The 23,328-nt window shown below is 31.7% G+C and overlaps 2 protein-coding genes and 3 non-coding genes across 5 annotated transcripts in view; 2 read left to right on the forward strand and 3 right to left on the reverse strand.

Moving 5' to 3' along the window:
• LOC110993797 (electron transfer flavoprotein beta subunit lysine methyltransferase) lies at positions 1–22,059 on the forward strand. The gene is made up of 6 exons (XM_045628876.1): positions 1–234; positions 13,829–14,011; positions 16,721–16,723; positions 18,838–18,970; positions 19,257–19,441; positions 21,391–22,059. The coding sequence occupies exons 2-6, from the start codon at positions 13,829–13,831 to the stop codon at positions 21,475–21,477; spliced, it is 591 nt and encodes a 196-aa protein (XP_045484832.1). The 5' UTR covers positions 1–234; the 3' UTR covers positions 21,478–22,059.
• LOC123689379 lies at positions 17,194–17,312 on the reverse strand. Its single transcript, XR_006750360.1, has one exon. It is a non-coding gene; the product is annotated as a 5S ribosomal RNA (ribosomal RNA).
• Trnaa-ugc lies at positions 19,148–19,219 on the reverse strand. Its single transcript has one exon. It is a non-coding gene; the product is annotated as a tRNA-Ala (tRNA).
• LOC123689380 lies at positions 21,134–21,252 on the forward strand. The gene has a single exon (XR_006750361.1). It is a non-coding gene; the product is annotated as a 5S ribosomal RNA (ribosomal RNA).
• The window catches only part of LOC110993796 (LHFPL tetraspan subfamily member 3 protein), a 15,927-nt gene continuing 14,458 nt past the window's right edge, over positions 21,860–23,328 (reverse strand). Inside the window, exon 4 of the mRNA XM_022260179.2 lies at positions 21,860–22,408. Within this exon, the coding sequence (XP_022115871.1) occupies positions 22,221–22,408 (188 nt within the window). The 3' untranslated portion in view covers positions 21,860–22,220. The remainder of the gene's footprint in view (positions 22,409–23,328) is intronic.

The following is a 23,328-nucleotide window of genomic DNA, read 5'->3' on the forward strand; positions in this document are numbered from 1 at the left end:
TAGGGAGAGATTCTCCGAAATTCGCACGGGTATCGATGTAGTAGTGTTTTCGGATAGCAAACTTGTATGCGCTAGTGTGTAACATTTCTTTGAATAGAATGTGTAGTGTTTAAACTTCAAGCATGTTTTATCGTGTTTAAAGAGTATGTCCACTAAAGTGAGCGCTACTCTGCCCCTCTGTGCTGGTTCAATTCAAGGTGTTTAAGGGGTAAAGCGACGACCATTTGATAAAAGGTATCAATGTGTATACTTTGTACAACGAAGTTTATGGTGTATGAACACTGCCTCTGTGTGAGTACGTGTTCTCCGCGCGCGCCAAACAGCATTACGGAATTACCCAGCGTATTTAAAGGAAAACTCAAATCCAGCCGGTTTTTTTTATTTCCTAACTTGGGTTATTTGACGAATAATGCATTTTGCAGCGATAAGGAATTGCATGGCCATCATAATAATTTATGTTTATGAAAAATTATAATAAGTGAATTTGTGTTGTATTGTGTTGATTTCTAAGTAGAAATACCTAGATTAACGTAAAATATGGTTTTACTCGTAGAAGCTGGACCGAATTATATACATAATTACATATTTAACATAGATCAAAAATAGAATGGAATGAACGTCAATTTGTTAATTATGTGTCTCAAACTTGATTTAACAATTTAGAAAATCATTAGATACATAATAATATAAGCACAAATAAAATATAAAACAAAGATAAAGTGTTAGATATGACCGATTATTTAATAATCAATATTCAATACCTAAGGTTAATAGCACCAGTAATACAATAATTGTTTGTAAACAATGAGTCGTACTTTCCTAGGGTTTCTCGTTTATAGAATAGTTATTCTTAAAAATGTATTGCGGCAGGAATATTGGTAAAAAAAGGGATTTCTAGTTCCTCAAACAAACAAAAAATTGCGTGCGTACAAAGTACACATGTCAGAAGTGAAACTTTGTAAATTAATAATAATTGAGGTAAAAGCCCCAATAGATGATCATGTACTATATTATGATGTGTTTGTATATCTATATTCACACTGTTTACACACTGTATACGTACTAATGATAGTATAAATAAATATAAATCCTGCGGTAACTGCACAAGACGTTATGCGACAGAATGAATTTAAAGTTCTAATATGTATCTATGTACTAAACGAATACATCAACCAATTGCATGTATTTTTCTCGATCTCCCTTACTCCCTCTTTCTCAATCGGTCTCAATCGCTTTTGCCCTGTTCTTTGACAAAAACGCTGCACATCTTCGTGGCGTTTCATCCGTAAATTTTTTACCCTCATGCGCTTAAAGTACATACTTAGCGTAGTAACTTATCGTAAAAATCATTAGGCGTCGTTTTTATACAATTTTATATTGCAACTACGATTACAACAAGTTATTAGAGCTTTTGGTCGGTTTAACACTTTATTATCCTTTATCGCCTCGTTATTTTAAACACATGTTGTACAAACGAGTTATATAGATAATTATTAGTAGGTAAAATGTAAGTTTATCCATGGCAAAACTTCAACTCAACTGAACTATTACTTAATAGCGGTGTTTTGTGACGTTCTATTATACACGCATACCTTCAGTTACCCAGAAAGCTTGATTTAAACGTGTAATTTCAAGATCAAACAATATTATCTAAAATAAAATTTTAGCTTTAGACGCGCATTTGAAGATTTTGCCAAATGGTTTGAATTGAGTCTAATGTTGATGTAGACACTAATTCAAAGTGGAAAAAAAGGTGATTTGGATATTCCAAATAAAATCGGCGGTAGATATATAATTTATATGTGAGTGTAATACCACAAATACTTTCGTTTGTTTTTTAAGTACTTCATATTATATAATACTGGCATGAGAAATAGAGGCGTATACCTAGACGCAACCCGAAATTATTTTAATTTGGATATTTCCACGAATTATTGCGGTTTATTATTGTTATTGCCGGTCTGTTAATTATAAACACAATTATTGGTAAATCCTTGTTTTGCCTAAATGTGGTTTCCTTCTACTACAATTTAAATTTCCGTTAATAGGGATAAAGACTCGTCAACAAACAACAAAATAATTTCAGGAATTAAGGAAAACTAAATTATTAAATTAGACATAGTTACATATGTAGAAAATATCCTCTAGATATTAAACAATATTATCGAATGTATGATTATTGTTATGTAATGGTGATTCATTAAGGCTAAAATTTAAGCATCATATCATTTATTCACTAACTTAAAGTTGAAAATAATAAATGTATGCCGATATTTACACGGCTATTGCGTCTCTCGTTCTCGTTCGAACTTGTCTTGACATGTCGCGTGAATTGTGCTAAAATCAATATTTTTTCAAAGCGAAATTAAAAAATATAAAGGCATCTGTACAAAACATGTATAATTATCTTGTTCCAGCTTCTCATCTGTCAAATGACAAAGGCTAATGAATCACAGTACATACTGTGATACTGTGTACATACCTACAAAGGTACATAGTTCGAAGTCCGTCATTTCAAGGGTCCAATTATGACTTGTTGTTGACATTGTCGATGAAATTATGCATATCGTTGCGTAATCTTCTCTATAACTGCAGAATAATACAAGCTGCAACGCTATAGTTATAGATGCTGACATTTCTTTGATAATTTTAATTTTATAGACCTTCTGTCTGACACATGTCGTCGGTATCTTCATCTGAGACGGTTTCCCCACGCTACGAGTGAGTGTTGGATATACGTACATTTCATCCAGGGGTTTACTACTATAAAACATCCGTGAACTATTCAGAAATCTGACCCAAGATTGATCGTTGTAATGTCACTGAATTACTATTATTTATTTGTAAATATTGCCCATAGCTTGACTCTTAGTAAACTTTGCCATAGCGAGACTAGATCGATCGTTGGGTTGATGGACGTCCTTGACTGAGGGCCAAGGTAGCGTAAGGTTTCTGAGCCTTGACCTACGTGAGTGTGCTATGAAACAGCTTGTGGTTGGATGAGTCAACATTTATTTACTCATAAGAAATTAAAAAAAACAATGTTATTTAACAATCTATAGATACAAGATATGTATGCATATTTCTATATTAAACTGCTAAGTATTAAGTAATATGTGGCCTTTTCTTACAAGACAATCCATAACCATAAATATTAATGTATAATATTAATATATAATTATTAATATATAATAATAATATTAAAGTTTCTCATGTGCAAGTGGTGATAATGGTGTACATTTTTTCACCGATTTTTCGCCTTTAAAATTGTCGCATGCATCAAATTTATCTTCATAATTAACGCGTTTTATCTAATATTCCATACGGGAAACATTATATATAACGGTATCCCTATTTATTATATGTAAAATGAATTCATCCCGAGTTTAAAATCCTTAAAGGTTCAATATTTCGTGGGACAAAGTTGAATACCCAAAGTGCGAAGACCGTAACTCGAAGCAAGGACACCGACGAGAGCACTGACCTATTTTCGTTAAGGTTAACGACACACGTGTTATTTAACAGCGTCTATGAATGATATTTCTTGCTGCAAACTATACACGTGTTAAATAGTTTTCCTTATCACTAATTAACATTATAGTGTTAGAATCAAAATGAATAAACGTGACGGAGCATTCTTTAAACAATTCAGGCTATGAATCGGTAATTACAGAGATACAAATATGATTCAGAAAGGAAAGACGGCGCGTTTCGTTTGATTGTGATTGGTCGATCGCTAGTCAAGTCCTACCCGTGGCATATTACGTCTCTATATTTGGCCAGTCGCAATTTAACGAAACGTAATCGTGTCGTGTTTCACCCGTACTTTTGGGAGAAATGTGTTGTCCCGTAATTACTTTTGATTTAAGGCTAAATAATATTTTATTTATTAGCACAGAATAATGAAAGGGGTTTTTGGGTTTTCTTCGAATTTCACATTAAGCTTTGAGATCTTCAGCATATTTAGAGACTCGTCAATTTACCAATTAAGTAACAAAACTAAAGAATGTAATTCATTGCTGCCGCAGCTTTAATTTTAATTACATTCTCATTATAAAATAATTTACGGTTCTTTTATACGGTTGATAGGTATCATGTTTATAGCATCATAAATTATTAACATACAATTACATGTTTTTAGATTTTAAACCAAACCAAAATGACGTCTTTACATAATATATAATTTCAAATAGAAAATTATCTTGTCCATCTCTCGAGTATGCAATTATATTATTATCTAATTCTGTGAACATTGAAGAATGTCACGTGTAATGTGAATGTGCAGTGTGTCTTATCAATACTTATCAGTAATCACTGTACTGTCACTTACGCGACAGACCTAATTTTATTTACAATTTAGATAAATTGGTCGGTATTTTATCAAAATATCACATATCCTTACGCAATATTTCATCAATGCAAAGATTATGACGAAATCAGCAAGCATATATTTTTTAAATCCATCTCTATATTAAAATCTCGCTTCTGTTTGACCAAGTTTTATTATTATTTCATCGTTAATCGAAAGATCGGCCCTTAATGATGAATATTTCTAAAAATAGAATGCGTAAGTGTTTTTAGCGCGTGCGGCACTTGCTACTGCACCAATTCTTTTGATGTGAGTAATATGTAAATATCATATCATATAATATTAATCTTTATTTTCTTCTCTCACATATACATACAAGGTTACAATGATTAAGAATAAGATGATAACATTTGAAAGTGTATGTGAGAGACTGGTCTCTGTAACAGGAGACCTGAGTGACAGATAGCCAGCCTCTCCACCACCGGACCGGAACACGTACAATAGGTCATTGTATATACATTGTATATATACAATAGAAGAAAAAAGTAAACGCTAAAAGAAAAACACTGCAAACAGAGATGTAAAATTAAATTAGGTGTGTGTGTGCGCATGCGCTTGAGTGTGTCTCGATGTGTATGTGTGTGGGTGTGTGTGTGGGTGATTTGGTGTTTTAACAGTTAATAAATCTTCTGTTTCATCATAACTCAACGTCTTCAGCCAAGTAGTAACCGTTTTTTTTATATTCATATTTTGATAGAGGGTAAATGTTAATTTTTCCATTTAATTTATTATATAGGTAACAAAAGAATATCATAATCAGCACGGTAAATGTATATTTAACTGTAGCGCCAAGTATATAAGCTAGTATCACTATTAGGAATCTTTGAAAGAACTAACATTTCAAAATAAAAATGCAAAATATATTGAATTGGGATGAAATAACGAAAAAAATTCGAAATAAGACAAAGTTGTATGCCTACTATTTTATGTATAAAGACATTTTTTAATGTTTCAAGATAATGATTCATACTGCTTTGCATATCTAAATTAGTTATACTCCTATATATATTCGGTTATTATCGGCTATTTGTGAATACAGATTCATTATCTACTTATTGATAACAAATGAAATCATGACGAAACAAGAAATTTTTGCGATTAGCCTATCCTATAGAGATTATATACATAGTAGTAGGTAGTATATTATTCTATAAATAATATTTATGAAAAGGTAACTGACGAGGTCATTAACCCATAGCTTTGAATTTATTATTCTGTACGGTTTCGATTTATAAAATTATTTTAGAATTCGAGAATTGTTTGTATTGCTGTCTTATTAATGTTTTATTATTCCTATGGTAAGTCATTAATAAATACAACGACATCCCCTTATTTAATATATGAAAAAGCCCGTAATTAATAAGTTGAGATTAATAAGGGCTAAATTACATACGAAACGGCAGAATATAGTGGATGGAGAAGAAGTAAATATAATAATTTCAATTTAGATTAATGTTTTGATAGGAAACAGATTGTTAGAACATTTCATAACACGTAAATAATATAACACTGTGATTTACATAGTATTTATATTGCATCATGATTAATACGTGGCACGCGCCATGTTGGAAGTTTAGTCGTGTGCTATGTCAATATATCCACTCGGAGGTTCTGGATAATGTGATAAAACGTATTGCAATGGACATTATTATTGGGTGGAGTTTATCAATAAAGTTTATCAATAAAATTTACTTAAAATCAATGATAGAAACAGCTCCTCTTCGAAGGTGTTTAAACTTTAGTAAAAGATACAATCATGTAGTTCAATGAATATTCTAACATAGTCACTGAGCACTATCAAAAATGTTTTAAACTTTAGAAATGTTTTTCAAATAGACAGCAACGCATTTTTGGATATAGGTACATACGACGATATAGGATATGACTGAGTTACATCTATTAGCTGGTCTTGTGTATAGTATTTTTAAAACTGAGTTTCATCAAAGTTGTAAGCAGAAACAGCAATAATACTTTTTAAAAATTCTATGTCATTGTGATGGTCATGGCGTAACTCACACAGATATCCCCTACTTTTTACGGTAATAGATTAATTAATTCAGCCAATACGTTATTTTTTTAATTTTAACAATAATTATTTTATACCCAATTTATTTATCAAATATTATTACTATATTTCATTACTATATTTATTGACGTTATACTTAAATTATCTCATAAGTCGGTGTTAAAAAATATTTTGTCAGCTACCTCGCACAAAGAATTAGCCTAGCTATTCTAAGGGGGAACGCTGCCAGTATTTTCGGAACCTTGCCTAAAGGGACTCCTTTTAATAATATTTTTTAATAATTAAATGTTAAGGTTAGTTATTAGATATATTTTTATGCATTATGTTACATCATTACATAGCTACTGAATGTATAATTAAAAAGGGTTTAGTGTAAGCTTCTTGGTTTCAGTAACCAGATTAGGTTTTTACCGGTAGCGAAGCCATATTAGTTTTCCGATAAAAACCGCGCGACTGAAATTCTCGGAATATTTTCTAATTGAGTTTTCTTTCGTGAGAATAATTGAACGGTTCACAAAATGTATTTGACACCGCATTCGGAATAGGTTAACTAAAGTCTGTGTATTCACTAACCTTCTTTACCTAACTTATTATATTATTTTTTATAGAACAGAGGGCAATCGTGGAGGAGGCTCACCAGATGTTAAGTGATACTGCCGCCCATGGACACTCAATGCCTGAGGGCATATTGTATTATAAGTTTTTGAAGCATTACTGTTTAATTCATATTTAAATCTTACGGCAGTGGTATACCACTTTTTTTTTCCACGTGCGTCTTTTGGCGCGAACATTGTTTTGATTTTTTTGTCTTTGGATTAGAGTCAGTTCATAGATAAAATTATGGGTAGTATAACTTAACATTTATATACAAAGGTTGGTAAGGCTTAAATATTTAAAGATGATTCATACAAATAATGCGGTCGCATGGCACATTTAGAACAGAGACGAACAGTTATTGTAGTAATTGGACAACTTGGCTAATTTTTTTTTTGATGAGTCAGGGGATCGATTTTTAATAACCGTTCTAAACATCATCAAACACTTGAACCAGGAGATTAAAATACCGTAGTTTAATATTCATAGATATTATTTGAGTATATTTACTATGAAAAAAAATATATATAGGATAGTATTGTCTTTTATTAACACAACTTTAACACATTTAAAGAAAAACACTTTTTTAACGGATTGAAGTTATGTATTATTGTAAACTTATAATTATTTAAACATAATTTCAAATTTAAGGTAAAAAGAATTTATTTTTTGGGTTCCCAATGTTTTGAGGTGTAATTATCATTTTTGAATTAAACATATTACGGGTGACGTTAGTCAAAAGTTAAAAGAATCTAAAAAGTCTTTGACCCCGTTTCGAATCCTGTTCTCATTTACTGTCTGTTGACTGCTACAAGGCTGTTATATACGTCACGCGGGATTGTGTAGCTGGTTTTTACATAGACTGTCTCCTGTTCACAATTTCCAGTTGACACCATGTAGTGAAGAAATTGCTTTCCATCCAGCTTTTAAAAAAATAACATGCATAGCCTATGGAATATGTGTCATGTGTAATTATTTAAATTAGTAGTAATTGCCAAAAAGTTGCTATTTAACTTTTACAGAATTTGCTAATACATATGGAATAAAAACTAGGACATTGGTATTTTTTTTTACAAATGACACTAAAATGATCAAATTTAGTTGCCACCATGGCAACTAAAATTACACTCAATATCAATTAAATCAATAAAATTTCATAAACCTATTCACTTTTAGTTTTTAGCTACTTGAAGGTTAATTTAGCGATTTGGTTTTCCTGAAGGTAACGAAACAGTGTCGTAACATTGAATGCAATGTAGAAGTTCCTTTTGCAATTCTGGTCAGGTTTTACCTGCGGTTTTTACCCTTATACTGCAGCACAAATGTCATATCCTGTATGTATTATTTTAAGATTTTTTTCTACAACTCTATATATTATTCATATATAGGTTTTTAGGTTTTGGGGATAATTTAACTTCTCTTCCTAAGTCACATTGAGTAACGAACAAAATGTTTATATGCTTCCCACGTTACTCTGAATATACGTACGTATGGGGTATCAGGTTTCAAGCGTACACGGCATTCTTGAAATGAAGTTTCTCTTAAATAAAACGTGCGTTATACCACGTGTGTGTCGTGTGTGTATTTGTTACGTGTCAAGTAAAAGAAACCAAGCCGCGAACGTACCAAACACTTCGAGCAAACGCAATCATGAATTTTAATACATAGAACGTCATCCAAACGTCATCTCTCAGTAGAGTTCTTTGCGATTACGAGTCTTGTATCAAAAAAGTTTTAAAAACGTTCAAATGATAAATACGCGCTCTTATTTTAATTTAGACAAATATATCCTTGAGATATATAAACAGTAAATCGAAGTGTGTAATTGAAAGTAGGAATTATCTAGTTCACGTTTCACATGTGATTTCCTAGTTCATGTAGGAAATCCAAAGAATATTTATTAGCATACTAGCTTTGCCTGAGACTTTAGGAACTTTATATATTTTACATGGCTTTATTAAAAAACCTTACAAATATCTTTGGTACAGACTATTCAGTGTAAGTTATTATGTAAACATGTATTATGTGTGTTACTTTTTATGTTATGATTGTTTCAAAATAAGGAAAAGTTTTGATTTAAACACGTAAGGATATATGTGTAGAGTTATAAAATATAGAGTTATTTCTATATATATCATTCTTGTGTCACAATGTTCGTTCTCCTCCGAAACGGCTCGACCGATTCTTATTAAATTTATTATGCATATTCAGTAGGTCTGAGGATCGGTTACTATCTATCTCTTTAATCTCTCTCTTCTCCCCTTAGGTAAAGTGGGCGATGAGAGGCGTGACCCCAAAAAAATTTTTTCTTTTATTTTTTCTGATACGACATACAAAAATACATACAACCCTCAATATTCATCTACCATCTACGATCAACCCCAATTTTACATTTGATAGTAACATGTTGGTGTGTACTAAGGAGCCTAACTAGTCGTTAAGGAGAAACTAAAAATACTAAAATCAATAATAATAACCAATGTGACTCTTCGCGATTCTTCGATACAAAAAGCCACTTGGAATTTGCTGATTTAATTTCGAGCAGCTTATTTTCACACGTGTAATTCTTATTTCTTACATATGATGATGTGACAGCATACATAAAACATTACGATAACAATTTGACCAAGAATTGTATTATTAATTTCCAGTATTCAATTTGTTGTTACGGGTTTTACCCATCGTTTAAATTGTATTATTGTACGCCGGCAATTGATAGCTGATGTGTAAAACAAGTAATTAAATAACAATACTAGCTTATATCCGCGTGTATTTGCAGTAATAAGAATAAATAGAGCAAACGGCATAGAAATTAGAAAATAATACTATATTCCAATTTCATTCCAATAAAAATAAAAATTATATACTCTTAATTTCTTCATATTGAATGTCAAGCCACAGCGGATTTGTTTCCACAGACTGTGAGAATAGAGAATAAATACTTTCATAAGTCTATTCTATTATCTCTTCCAATCGACTGCATACTTCTGTAGTTAAATCCGTACTCATTTTTTTCTTTTATATTTAATTTTGAAACGGTTACCAATTACCAACGGTACCAGCGTACATAATTGTCGTTTGTGACGTCTTTTAAACATTTACGAGAAAAACAGCTTAACGTCAGCATTATTATACATCAATACATACTATTATAATTATCACGAAGTTGCCATAGTGAGAATGAATGTAAATGTCGGCTTCTTCTTTAGTTCACGAGAAACGTGATTTTTTTGGAAATTTGGGCCTAGGTTTGCGTAATGAAATACGTTGTGATTATTGTATATTTCCACTTCTATTTTTAAATCAAATCGAGGACCACATTTTAATGTTACATACATCATACACAACTGTTGATGCTCTTGCGTCTTTTAGATATACATAAAAGCCAACTAAGAGACAATCAAACAGTCAGTTTTAGCTTTCCTGACGCAACATGGTAACAACGTTCAGTTCTCTTTATCAGAAATTGTATTATAATTATTACCTTCTACTGTTGTTCTTATAATAAATATCATATCATATCATATCAAAAAGGTTAAGCAAGCAAGTTGTGCAATTTTATTATTATTTTCAAGGTATCAAATTTTGATTTTCTGTCAAAAATGACCCTAATGAAAAAATGCCCCATACTAAAAGCCTTTGGTGTTTATCTAACCCGGAGTCTGACTAGTCCAACATATTCGTGTGTCCCTTGGCAGATGCTTTTTAATTTAGTTTCCTTCTTAAGAATTATTCATACAAACTACGCAAAATACAATAAAAATGCCTATGGCTTATCGGCTACGTCACAGTATAGCCTCGGTTGATTGGTCTGTAAATAGGTGTGTGCGCCACGTAAAGATAAAAATAGATGTCTGTGACGATATGGAAATTTTGTATAATTTTTTATTACAGACGACTATTTGGAATTAATACTTTTGTCATTAGGTCTTCGAGGGTTTATTTTAGTATCAGTTGCTTCTTACTATGATTATATATTGCTGTTCCTTTTAATGGTTACTTTGGCTCAAGAAAGTAATGACTCGACGTACTAATTCATAGTACCTAAATTAGGTTATACTACATTTATTCAATTCTTTCTGTAAACAGAGACAGCAAGCGCGGATCTATAATTCGCATAAGAGGTTACACAAAGTTTATTTTTCTAAGAATCAGACCGTATACACAAATGTTTTATAAAGCAGATGTAAATTGAGGTTTTTAATGTAGCTGCCCCGCGAATTTCGTTTTGCCTTAACTTATTCTTTCACTTACCTTTTAAGTAGCGTAATACAGACTGTTTAGAAGTTTTAACGGAATTAAAAATAGTTTTAGGTTCAAATGTTACTTGAGTTTTTCGTTAGAAAAATATTTCGATTCATTTTTATTTTTCTGTAAATATGCAATATGAAAAGGCTGTTTTGAAAGAAAATAAAACCCTCACCCCGGTTTTGCCCTTTGAGATCGGGTGAACAGTTTTCGGAATAAGACAGAATATTTTATATTAAAGTCAATTAATTAAGTGATTTATGGGATTGCCTTATCAATTTAAGGGTAAGGTTCAGAGTCAAGACTTATTACTAACGGTGCTAAGTATAACCAAACTACAACGACGTATGTAAGGCACAGAATGCCTATTACTAAGTAAGCTAAGTATGACTCTTACATGTCAGAAACGTATTGGATTTGACCTACGGAAGTCATATTATATATGGCTTTCGCAGCTATAAATCTTACTCTAAATGAATCAGACCCAGAAAGATGACTCGGGATCCGCCCCTTATCCGTTTTTAACTACGGAAATATCACCATCCTCTTATCGCAAAAATCGGGTTTATTTACTGAGATAAATAGGTTTTTCCTGCGCCAACGCAATTTTATTGTAATGGATCGATAAGGAGGAGATGTCAGCAACTGGTACAGGGGCGTTCGCACACGTGCATTTGTTGTTTTGATAATAAATACAACATTATTCGAATAAACGTTTTCCGACTTTTTAAAATGTCTGTTTTAAGTTCAGGTCAGAACATGGGCTACGAGTAACACGCTACTTTTTTGATTTTTAATTTTTTTCCGAATTAGTGGAATATACAAGAAAAACTTTCAAGTTCAAGGCATCGTCTCGAGCGATGCCGACTGCAACGAGTTTGTTGGCTCCAAAATGACTGGAACATTGACAGAGGCATGAGATCGTTGGATTATGTCGCTTCCGGCGTGGCGAGAAAAGCGACCTACACTCTCTTGGAAATGGAGACCCTGGTGTCCAAGGCTACTTTCTTCAAAGCCACAGGGACGCATATGGGCACTCTAAGACCGATGGCAATGCGGAAATTTCTGTATCATATCTACTTGCGTTATATATATTATATATGAATGTATAACAAATGCTTATCACAAATATATCTATAATAGCAAATTTCCTATCACTAATAATAATGTAACGTAATGGCTGATACGTCTACACAACGATACATTTCATGTAGCATACTAAGAACAGATGGAAAATGGGATTGAAGAATTTTACTAGGCTATATTTACGTGAAAACCAACATTATGTTTACCTTATAGCAGTTATTTTTAATTTAAATCTGTTTCGTTTGAATATCAGGTTATTTTATCTGTTGTTAATGATAGTTGACGTCAAACACACATACTAAACATTCGTTTTCCTCAAGCGTTTTATGCAAATTTTCTGCCAGTATTGTTTTTCCTTGAAATTGCAATTGATAACTTTCAATTCGCGTATATTTTTATTAAAATTAAGTAATCAGGATTGTGATTGTGTGACTCATAGAACACGATATTCAATTTCACCAATCACAATCAAGTGAAACTAGGTCACGATATTTATCTAAAGAGTTATAGTGAAATCACTGGGCCGGTAAAAATATGTTTTTACACTTAAAGTGTCTGAATTCTAATTATTGGAAGTTGTGGTGTTCTTCTACTATACTATAGTAAAAATCTTTAGCCGAAAAACATACTTTCATACCTGTCTTAATATACGGATTTGCAAATATTATAGTTATACTCAAGTGTTATACTAGTAAGTATAACAATTAAGTATAACTATTATATTATTAGTTTTAGCAAGGATAACGTGTAAATTATCCTTATTCAACGCTTGGCCAGACTTTATATTTAATTTTTATTGGGGAAAATTATTGTTATTCATTTGGCTACATTAAAACAGCTTTTTTTTATAGATTTGTATTGTGATTACTAAACCACTTTCAATATAAAATGTTTTGCATTAATTTAACAGAAGACAACCGCACTTAATCCAAGAAATAAATAAAAACCAAGGGTTTCACGAGTGCAACCCTTGAATATTAACGTTGTGCATTTTTGATATTTTGGAATGGTTAGGGAATAATTTTGCACGAATTGCTTTAATTAATTATCAGTATAAAAGTACTATCATTACATCTTCATATACAATATTTATTTATTGCGCTATCGTACCCAAATATGACAATTTATATTAAATTAAATACGCCGCGCCAGCTGTCTACTCTTCATCCGTCTTACGAATTTTCGATCATGTCACGTGTGCTGACGCGAATTTAACATTTTTGTACCCATTCAAAAAAAGTGTACGCTGCCGCATGTAACGCCGCTAAAGAAGTTTTCACTTCAAAAAATCCGTAGCTTTACAAACTTAGCGTCAGATTTCTCTATGTTGAGCACTTTTTACCTCATCAGCCTTATGGATAAAATTTTGATTCTAACCGTTCCCTCCAATCAGGTATTACAAGGAGTGTAACTTAATTTTCCAGGATTAAGATTCACGCGCTTAAACATACAAAATTTTAATTATATATTAGTAACTAAATTAATTAGATTTATCATTATTTCAGATGCTACTTAAAGAGTTCACATCACTCTTCTTTAAGCACACAAAACCAACTCGAAGTCATCTTACACCAGAGCTTGTGCTACGGTTGGTAACTGCAGATTGTTCTCTTTGGTCAGCACCGGCTGATCAGTCACCATTTAAAGATCCCTTCTGGGGCTTTTACTGGCCAGGGGGACAGGCGATTATTTATAGTTCCAAGGTATTTATAGTTCAAGGAAGAATAGATATTGGTATATATATACTACTGTGGCTTGGGGATTTGTGTTGATTTTCTTACTTGTTAAACGTTACCATTAACCATATCTGGGAACAATTTATTGTTTTATGAACTCATTTCTTTAAATATAAATTATACAACTTTCCAATTTTACTCTCATACTGTACTTGATAATGTTTAGTCCGCTTTTAATCGTAAAATCCTGGAATGTATATTAAATGACTTGGCTTACAACCAGTTCGTGTTTACGTATGTGATGTGAATATTCATATTTAGTCTACGCACGTTTATTAGGAAAATATTAAGAATCTATAATATAAAGTCGAATGGGACAAGAGGGTTTTCCCGGCTTAATAGAATAAAACAAATTTTGGAGAAATAACAAATTTTAATCTAATTTTTTTGCGTAAACACCATATTCTTTTTTAATTTTTAAATTAATTATTAAAATGTCATATGTCTCTCACGTTTTCACGTTAAATATTCTATTTTATCCTATATATTGGGTTATTAGACCATAGATAAGCTATAAAATATTTTGACAGTTGTCCAAAAATGTTATCCTAATTCGTCAAAAACGCATCTTAAATAAATAATAACATACACAAAAAAATATTTTACGACCTAATTGTAGAGAGCTTTTTTCTAATAAAATAATTTTGAAGCAACCTTAAACAGGGATCTGATATTGGAGTGCGAGTGAGACCTCATATTACAAGTAGGACGAAAAGGATCTCTGTAGTTAGAAGGAGATAGAGGATTATGAATCATCCTGAAGAATTTTTAGTATGAGTCACGCGTGTGAAATTATTCAAAGGACTCTTTACAGACAGATTCAAGCAGAGCAGTACATATAGTAGTTATATATGTAGTGTTATAATATGTATCCTCACAAATAAAAAAAACTATTTTTTATCTATTCTAATTCTATCTACTTATTTATTTTTATAAATAATTGAGCAAATTAATTTAGTATTATTGGTCAAAGATATAGTATCTGAAGCTATGTAATGATTAAATGAAACAAAAAGAAACAACTCATCTGCTTCCACTTATCGTACTCAAATACTACAATTATAGTAATAATGACTTTTAAATTGATAATTCATAATATTATATCATTGTATTTACTATGTATTAGTAACATTTTGTTTTCTTGTGTTTGGCCTTATGTGCGGCCATAAATAAGTAACAGCCACCGAGCGGCTCTTGGGTTCATATAAAATACTACTCGTTATTGAATGACGGGTCGTTTATAATTAGTTTTTTATAAAAGAGATAGCAAATCTGATGTTAACACCATACAAACATTCACGGTGCCAAAAGCCTGGCGTGTACGTTGCCGGCTTACGTTGTTCTAGGTACTCTTCGAGGTAACAAGTGATTTTTGTGTTTTTAACAGACACTTAATAATTTACAAGCTCCTTTATACATAAGACTTCTAATTTAAATTGATTATTAATTATGTGATTTGACTAACTGAATTAAATAAATTAAAAAAAACTCATATGGTATGAACAGGTGTCCACGCTAAGAGCCATATGGGACGTCGAAAGTAAGGTCAGTATTTTTACGATAATCAATGAATGTCACAATAGAGATTGCTGAAATATGAAATAAACGCTGACAAAAATAATTCATATTATTTTTGTCAGCGTGACAAAGCGTTAAACTATTTATCTTTATTGAGATTGTTTTGATTTTAATTTGGTAATCAGTGATAATCTGATCATTATCTATAATAGATAAATGTTTATTCGTTTAGTTCGTTTGACATTTTTGGTTGAGTTCTGTGATTAAAAACTCCCCGATAGTGTATGTCCTTACATATTTTTTATACATTTATATTGAGAGTATTTAAATAGTATACAAAAAACGTTGTTATACCTATATACTGCCATGCTTGTATGTTGCTGCATTGCTTTCAAAGGGAAGGTGATTAAATGTTTAATTGCAAGCTGTCTTTATTATGCCGAAATTGAATTTAGACCATAAGTTTTGACAACAATTTTAAACAACCTAACTTATTATGACATAATGATAATTGACTGTTTAAATCTGAACGTAAAACTTTCTTTGCAAATAAACATATATCAATGTAATTTTAAAGACAGCGTTGCTGCGTATATAAATATAGGTCATATTCTGATAGAAAGTGACTCAATTAAGACAAATTCTAGCTGGTAATAATGAGTGGGAAAGCCTTAAAAAGCATTATTTGATCTGGGCAAGTTGGTTCCACAAAAGAAATTGATTCCTGTATTTTAATTTTTAAATAATAAATAGTGCGATTAAAGAAATAACTATTTGATTTATGTGTAAAACCATGTGCAGAACCGACGTCTTTAGTGTGAGCTTTTAATCACCACCCACTAGTCACAGTATTTTCGAGAGGGGGTGGTCCACCCCCTGATGAGTCACGAAGGCTTTCGCTGGGAAATAAGGCCTCCAGAATATTTCATGAATACAAACCCTCTTACTTTGCTTCCGGGAAAGTTGTATGACTCACCGCTAGTAAATTTTTTTATTTTTTTTGCTGTTTTATTCCTTTACTCCTTATGGTTTTATTATATCGATATACTAATTGTACCTATTAATTAATTAGTACCTAGAACAGCGTAAGGCCAGCAACGTACAACGAGATTTTGGCAGTGAGAATATTCCTGGGTGACAGTGGCACTTACCATCAGTTTTTTTTATATATTTTAAGTTGAATGTAGCAATAGGTAAATAAGTAAGCTGGTAAACATTTCAATGTAAGAATTGTCAATACTAATGTAAATACTTTCATATAAAAACTAGCGACCCGCCCCGGCTTCGCACGAGTGCAATGCTGATACTAAGTACACTACAGAAAATCTGTGAACGTTGTATATAAAAATGTTTGCAATGTAAGCGGAAAAGATGTAATTATTTACGACATCACATTAGAAACCTCAAAGATATTAGTATAGTAGTTCTCCACTATTGAATGGATGTTATTTTACATATTATAAACCTTCCTCTTGAATCACTCTATCTATTAAATAACCGCATCAAAATCCGTTGCGTAGTTTCAAAGATTTAAGCATAAAAAGGCACATAGGGACAGAGAAAGCGACTTTGTTTTATAATATGTAGTGATATGATGTATTGTAAAAAGTGTAAAAAGCCAACATCACGTGGTGTTCCCAGGCGGTCACCCATCCAAGTACTGACCACGCCCGACGTTGCTTAACTTCGGTGATCGGACGAGAACCGGTGTATTCAACGTGGTATGGACGTTGGCATATATAAATTTAAAATATTTTATTATACTCTGCTTAAGGTTACATTATCTATTAATTTATTTAAATTTAAAAAAATATAAAAGATTGTCGTTCACATTATTTTAACTGTCCTGATATCCTATATAGATGTTTCTGTAAAATTAATGTAATAAGAAAAATCATAACTATGTAAATTTTATAATATGTAATGCACCGTACCCATCCTAGAAATCGTACTCTTTTATGGAGAAAACTCTGCTGTGAAAATGTGTTAGACTTCGATTAAACTTCAAGGACAAAAAAGGCGTTATTGAAGTGAACAACAACTGAGTAAATACAGAAAAACTTGTGAAACGTTTTTGGTCCTTTTTACTTAAAACTTTGAGGCACGCGACCCATCACGCTGCACGTGTAAAACAAGTTCAATTTGTACCGAGCGTAAATATTATAAATCCAACGAAGCGTGAGCTATAGAGTAGGTATACATTTCTGTAAGCGATGGGTAAATGTTTTGAAGTTAGATGCAATTTTAGATAAATACAAGTTTTTTTATTATTAGTAATTTAAAAAAATAAATAAGTATTTTAAAATTTTAAATACCTAATATACTTTTTTTCCATTAATTTATAAATTATTTGTATTATTTATACTTATTGATGGTTATTATTACGAATATTTAAAAAATAAAAATATGCATAATTTCAAAGTTATTTCTAACATGACAAAAAACATTCATTTAAGTATTTTTCTATAATGGAATGTTTATATATAGAGTATAAACTAAAGTGGTCTAAATCGTTTTAAAATGATTTAACGATAAAACATTATACATGGAAATGTAAAAATCCAACCTGGCGTGGTGTTCCCAGGCCGTCACAAATCTAAGTACCTACTGACCATGCAGACGTTGCTCAACTTCGGTTAAGGACGAGAACCGTTGTAATAAACGTGGTATGGATGTTGGAATATAAAAATCGATAATACAATTTAATTATTACATACATACATAATACATAATATAATATTTTAATACACAAAAGATAAGCAGAAATGTATACAAATTAAAAAAAATTGATATAAGAAAAAATAAGATAAATGACCGCATTTTTTAAGCAAATTCAAAATCCGTTTTGTGCAATAAAAGTTAAATTAATAGGTTTTATATACAAACATAAGTTCTATTCGAACAGGGGTGCGATCGAACAGAATTTAAGAAACTTACATTTGAACAAAGTATATGTATGTAACTTGATCTATTCTATTCGAATCTATATTCGTGATTTCGCTTAGTTCCAAGCACCCCTAACGTTCTGAGTTTATAAAATAAACTATCGTTTTTACATAACTGAAACCTTTAGTTTCTGGTATTCTTTCTTTTTAATAATCTAATCGTCCTAATTAAAAAAAAACATAATAGAAATGTAGATTGAAATAAGCGCCATCTCTTGCTTACGATGTCAAGGACTGACATCCTTCAAACTATTTATAAAACTAGCCACAAATATTATTACATATGTATTTTCAAGACACCACATGTTTTGTTACAGATATGTCTTAGATAACGCAGATTCCGTAAAAAACTGCAAAATATTAGATGTTGGCTGTGGTTGCGGTGCTGGCGCATTGGCAGCTGCAAAAGTCAATGCAAAACTTATCGTAGCAAATGACATAGATCTTTGTAAGTGACTTTAATTAAATTGATGACATAGTTATCCTACGTAACGCTGAAGCAAATTGGATATTGTGTAACTAAAATATTTTTCATAAATAACATAATCTATTTATGTATATTAAAATCAATTTAAAATATATATTACTTTTATAATTTAATATAAATAAAATGACAAACAAAAGCTGGAGATGCCGGGGATCGAACCCGGGGCCTTTCACATGCAAAGCGAACGCTCTACCACTGAGCTACATCCCCTGATACACAACATACTTAAATTATCAATATGTTTCAGGTGCCTTATACGCTACTAAATTAAATGCGGATTTAAATCATCTTCAAGTAAAAACAAGCAGTGTCAACCTTATTGGGAATGACTGTAATGAATTTGATGCGATTTTTATTGGAGATATGTTTTATGATGAGGATTTTGCAAATCTCTTATTTGATTGGTTAATCAAATTGTCGAAGAAAAAAATGGTAAGCACGCTAATTGAATACTTTATTGAATTTATTATAAAATCTGTAAGGTTCCAGGGTCATCGGGGTGCTTTAAATAATACTTAAAGGCTTTTAGATTTACTCTATAAATATTAACCACTCGCGTACAACAATAGAATATAAGCGAGACAAAAAATTAATTTAATTAATGTACTTAGTTAATTTCTACGTAACAAATAAATGCAATATAACAGTAGAGTGCCTCTCTCTCTCTCTCTTTAGTCGGCAGCTCATGTCTGAGCGTCGTGGTCAGCAACGAGGCATCTAGAGCGGACTATCTGCTTCCATCGGTTTCTGTCCAGCGCTTCTCTTATGACACTGTATAGCTTTGAAGACGATGAGTCTTTCACTTGATCGGTCCATTTGGTTAGTGAACGGCCACGTGATCTTTTGCCTTCTGTGTTACCAACCACGATCAGCTCCTCCAAGTTCTCATCGCCTTTACGCATTGTATGGCCGAAATACGATACGATTCGCTGTGGGCTCGTATTATATAGCGAGTTCGTATGCGAAGTTGGGTCTATATATATATATGGTATGGATTGATGTGTTGGTGCGATTCGCAGTCCAGGGTATTCTGAGCATTCGCCGCCAGCACCACATCGCAAAGGCATCGATCCTTTGCCGTTCTCGAGCCAGGATGGTCGACGTTTCTACTCCATACAGGTAGTAGAGTGCCTACGTCTGGTTATACTCTCGGGGAGTAACTCCCATGATTTAGGAAATCGCCACTAAAACCTCACTAAAACGAATAAAGCCTGAGTGAGCAAAATGTACAGCTTTGGCTCGTATAAATGCAGTATTATTATGATTCCTAATGTTTTAAGGTAAACAAATTTTACTGGAATAAACGTTTAATAAATACAATTTTACACCAAATATCGATGTGCTATATTGACCATAGTCACACGGCATTATATGCAAAGTTTTTATTTCAAAATTGCCCTTGGTAGTACATTGCTTAACCAAAGCTTCCTGCACATTTTATTAATTTCGTGAAATAATTTTGACACGTGCTGTCAAAACGTGATTCACGAGGTCACGTGAGGTCGCGTGTCAAAAAGTTTGAAATTAAAAACAAAGTCTTAAAACGTGCTTAGGGAAGTTTTTTTTCCTCTTAACCATGCCGTTTATTTACGCAGAGTAGAAGGGATGTTGTAAGTAAAGCTAGTTTATACGTTAAACCTCATTATAATCTGTTGACCAAAATTCGTAGAAAACTTTCAAAACGATTTATATGGTTCATATGACTGTTTGTTACTCTTGTCTTGACTCAGAATATTTTACTCTCACGCAGATAATAACATACTTTATTAAATAAAATGTGTGAATAAACACTTAAAATACATTTAACATTTTATTACACTATTTGAAATCATAATCATCATATTGAATCATCATACCGACGGCGATCCATAATTGCTCTCAATAATGAGCTTCAGTATATTATAATCCCAAGGTTAGGACTAATTCTGTACCGTGTACGGTATACCTAAATTGCGTTTAATACTTAGTGGTAGAGCTACGTGATTTGAACCCCGTGCGTTTGAATAGCTTCATATTCAACAAAATTTCAGTGTATTGATTTAAATATTTTGTCAAAAAGTATGAAAAGCAATTTGTATATTTGTAGCATAGCGTAATATAATAAATTATTTAGAAATTACTTTCGCCAACGTCCATACCACGTTGAATACACCGGTTCTCGTCCGATCACCGAAGTTAAGCAACGTCGGGCGTGGTCAGTACTTGGATGGGTGACCGCCTGGGAACACCACGTGATGTTGGCTTTTTGCACATTTAAAATATTTTATTTTTTCATTTTTAAACAATATAAAATCAACCTATGAGATACAAAAAGGAAAACATTACAAAATGCGACGGTCTGTCTTACAAACGAAATATTAATCACCCGCATATTATTTCAGGTACTTATCGGAGACCCTGGGCGACATGGATTGACAGATCGGAGAAGAAACCAAATGCGTTTACTAGCTCAATACGAAATGCCCTAAGTTTCATGTAAAGAAAACAACGGGTTTACACATACAACAGTATGGACGTTAAATACATAGAATAATACTTGGGAATAACAATTTGCGATGAAAATATTTAATGTTCTAGCCGCTCCGCTCACCTTAAATGAATTTAATAAAACAAAATATTTGTACAGAAAACTATATTTTCTTAAGGCACTATTACAATAGTTTTAAACTAAAATAGACAAAAACGTATTTTTGTACTAATTATGGTGTTTACACTTAATTCTAAGAACATTTAATTTATATTCTGTTTTAAGTTATTTACATCAATAAATCTATAATACAACAATAATAATCTTTACTTGTTAATTATATTACACATATTAAACAATAGTTTCAGGATTTTAATTTTTATTATAATTAAAACTGCGCAAAATAATGTTAAGTAACTATTCCATTTCATACCTAAGTTAGAAAAAACAACTTATTTAAAGTAACTTGATAAAACAATATAAAGAAATAGTTAAAATATTTCATAACATTTTCAGCTTGAGCCAAACCCATTTATAATTCTATATTGGCAGGGATGGAACATTCTTTATTCCTAGTATTAGGGCTTCATGACAAAAAAACGAAAATTTTGCTATTAGAAACAAGACCCAGTAACAAATTTTTAAATAGGTATAAGAAGAAGAAGTAAGCTCCAAATTTATTAATTTAACATTAAATTTCTGCTTACAAAGAATTTTAATTTATAAAACGGTAAGCCTTAAAAATTAATAATTATGCATAGAGTTCGCATACATTCCGTGTTTTGATCGGGCAGTCCGTCCCGAATAATGTGAGTATGTGTCGACATCTAGTGGCGCATGTGGATGCATTATCAACACCGGTTGCAGCGCAAGTGATTTGCGTGAACCGGCCATAGATGTCGCGTCAGTCACGTATGCGTTGTTTACTTCGCCTGCAAAAGAAAAATGATAATGAAAAACGTAGATATACATTTATCTACCAGGTAACCTTTTCCTTCAGCTTTTTTACCCGATTATTAATAAGTATTTTTCAAAGGAGGAATAAATTTAATTTAATAGGACTACGTAGATTAAAGTTAATAAAAAAAATGTTTTAATTAAGTTCTTTAGCGCCATCTCATAAGGACAAGTAAGACTTGCTCAAGATAATTTCATAAAACGCTCATAATAGTTGCAAAGGGCCAATAAAGTATAGATGGCGCTATCCGACCAAATATCTAAGATATATAATATTTAAGAACAGCTTTGTATTCCAAAATATTGTTACCAACTTTACAAGGCCTAAATTAGAAATTCATTTTTTTATGGATCCATGTTACTCAATCACTATTTCATTTTATACACATGCCTTTATATGTCTAGTGAAAGTAAAATATTAAAAGATTATAGACCCTGAAATGTTTTATGATACTAATGCGGATAATTCGAATATAAAACATTAAAAGTAATTGAAAATAATGTTTAGCTTGTTGAAAACTACGTATCTAGGACATTTACATCAATATGCGGATGACACAGAAAGTGATGCCATATGGCGTGTACGCGTAACCCGTCCTGCGGTAAAATGAATGTCGTGATTACAGTTTGCCTGTAATACAAAAAAGAATTCGTATATCTAAGAATATTCCCAAATGTACAAAACTTTAATGAAATTAGTCGACATCAATATTTTTGCATTGCTTAACTGCACTAAAACTTGTTTAAGCTTTTCTAAGCATTCTCATAATACGGCTTAATCGTGAAAGCCTAGAAGTCAGTCTCGTAAAAGTTATGCTTAATATAATGGTCAATACAAATCGGTAAATTCCTAAATAAACACATTTACTAATAAAATACTGCATTAGTACGTACG

The sequence above is a fragment of the Pieris rapae genome, chromosome 7, assembly GCF_905147795.1.
Source record: "Pieris rapae chromosome 7, ilPieRapa1.1, whole genome shotgun sequence".
In the NCBI taxonomy this organism is placed as follows: domain Eukaryota; kingdom Metazoa; phylum Arthropoda; class Insecta; order Lepidoptera; family Pieridae; genus Pieris; species Pieris rapae.

Excerpts from the sequence above, each read along its gene's own strand:
- LOC110993797 (XM_045628876.1), top strand. The coding sequence starts at position 13,829 with ATGCTACTTAAAGAGTTCACATCACTCTTCTTTAAGCACACAAAACCA. Across the intron at positions 18,971-19,256 it reads AGCAAATGACATAGATCTTT|GTGCCTTATACGCTACTAAA; the intron begins GTAAGTGACTTT and ends AATATGTTTCAG. Across the intron at positions 19,442-21,390 it reads AATTGTCGAAGAAAAAAATG|GTACTTATCGGAGACCCTGG; the intron begins GTAAGCACGCTA and ends ATATTATTTCAG.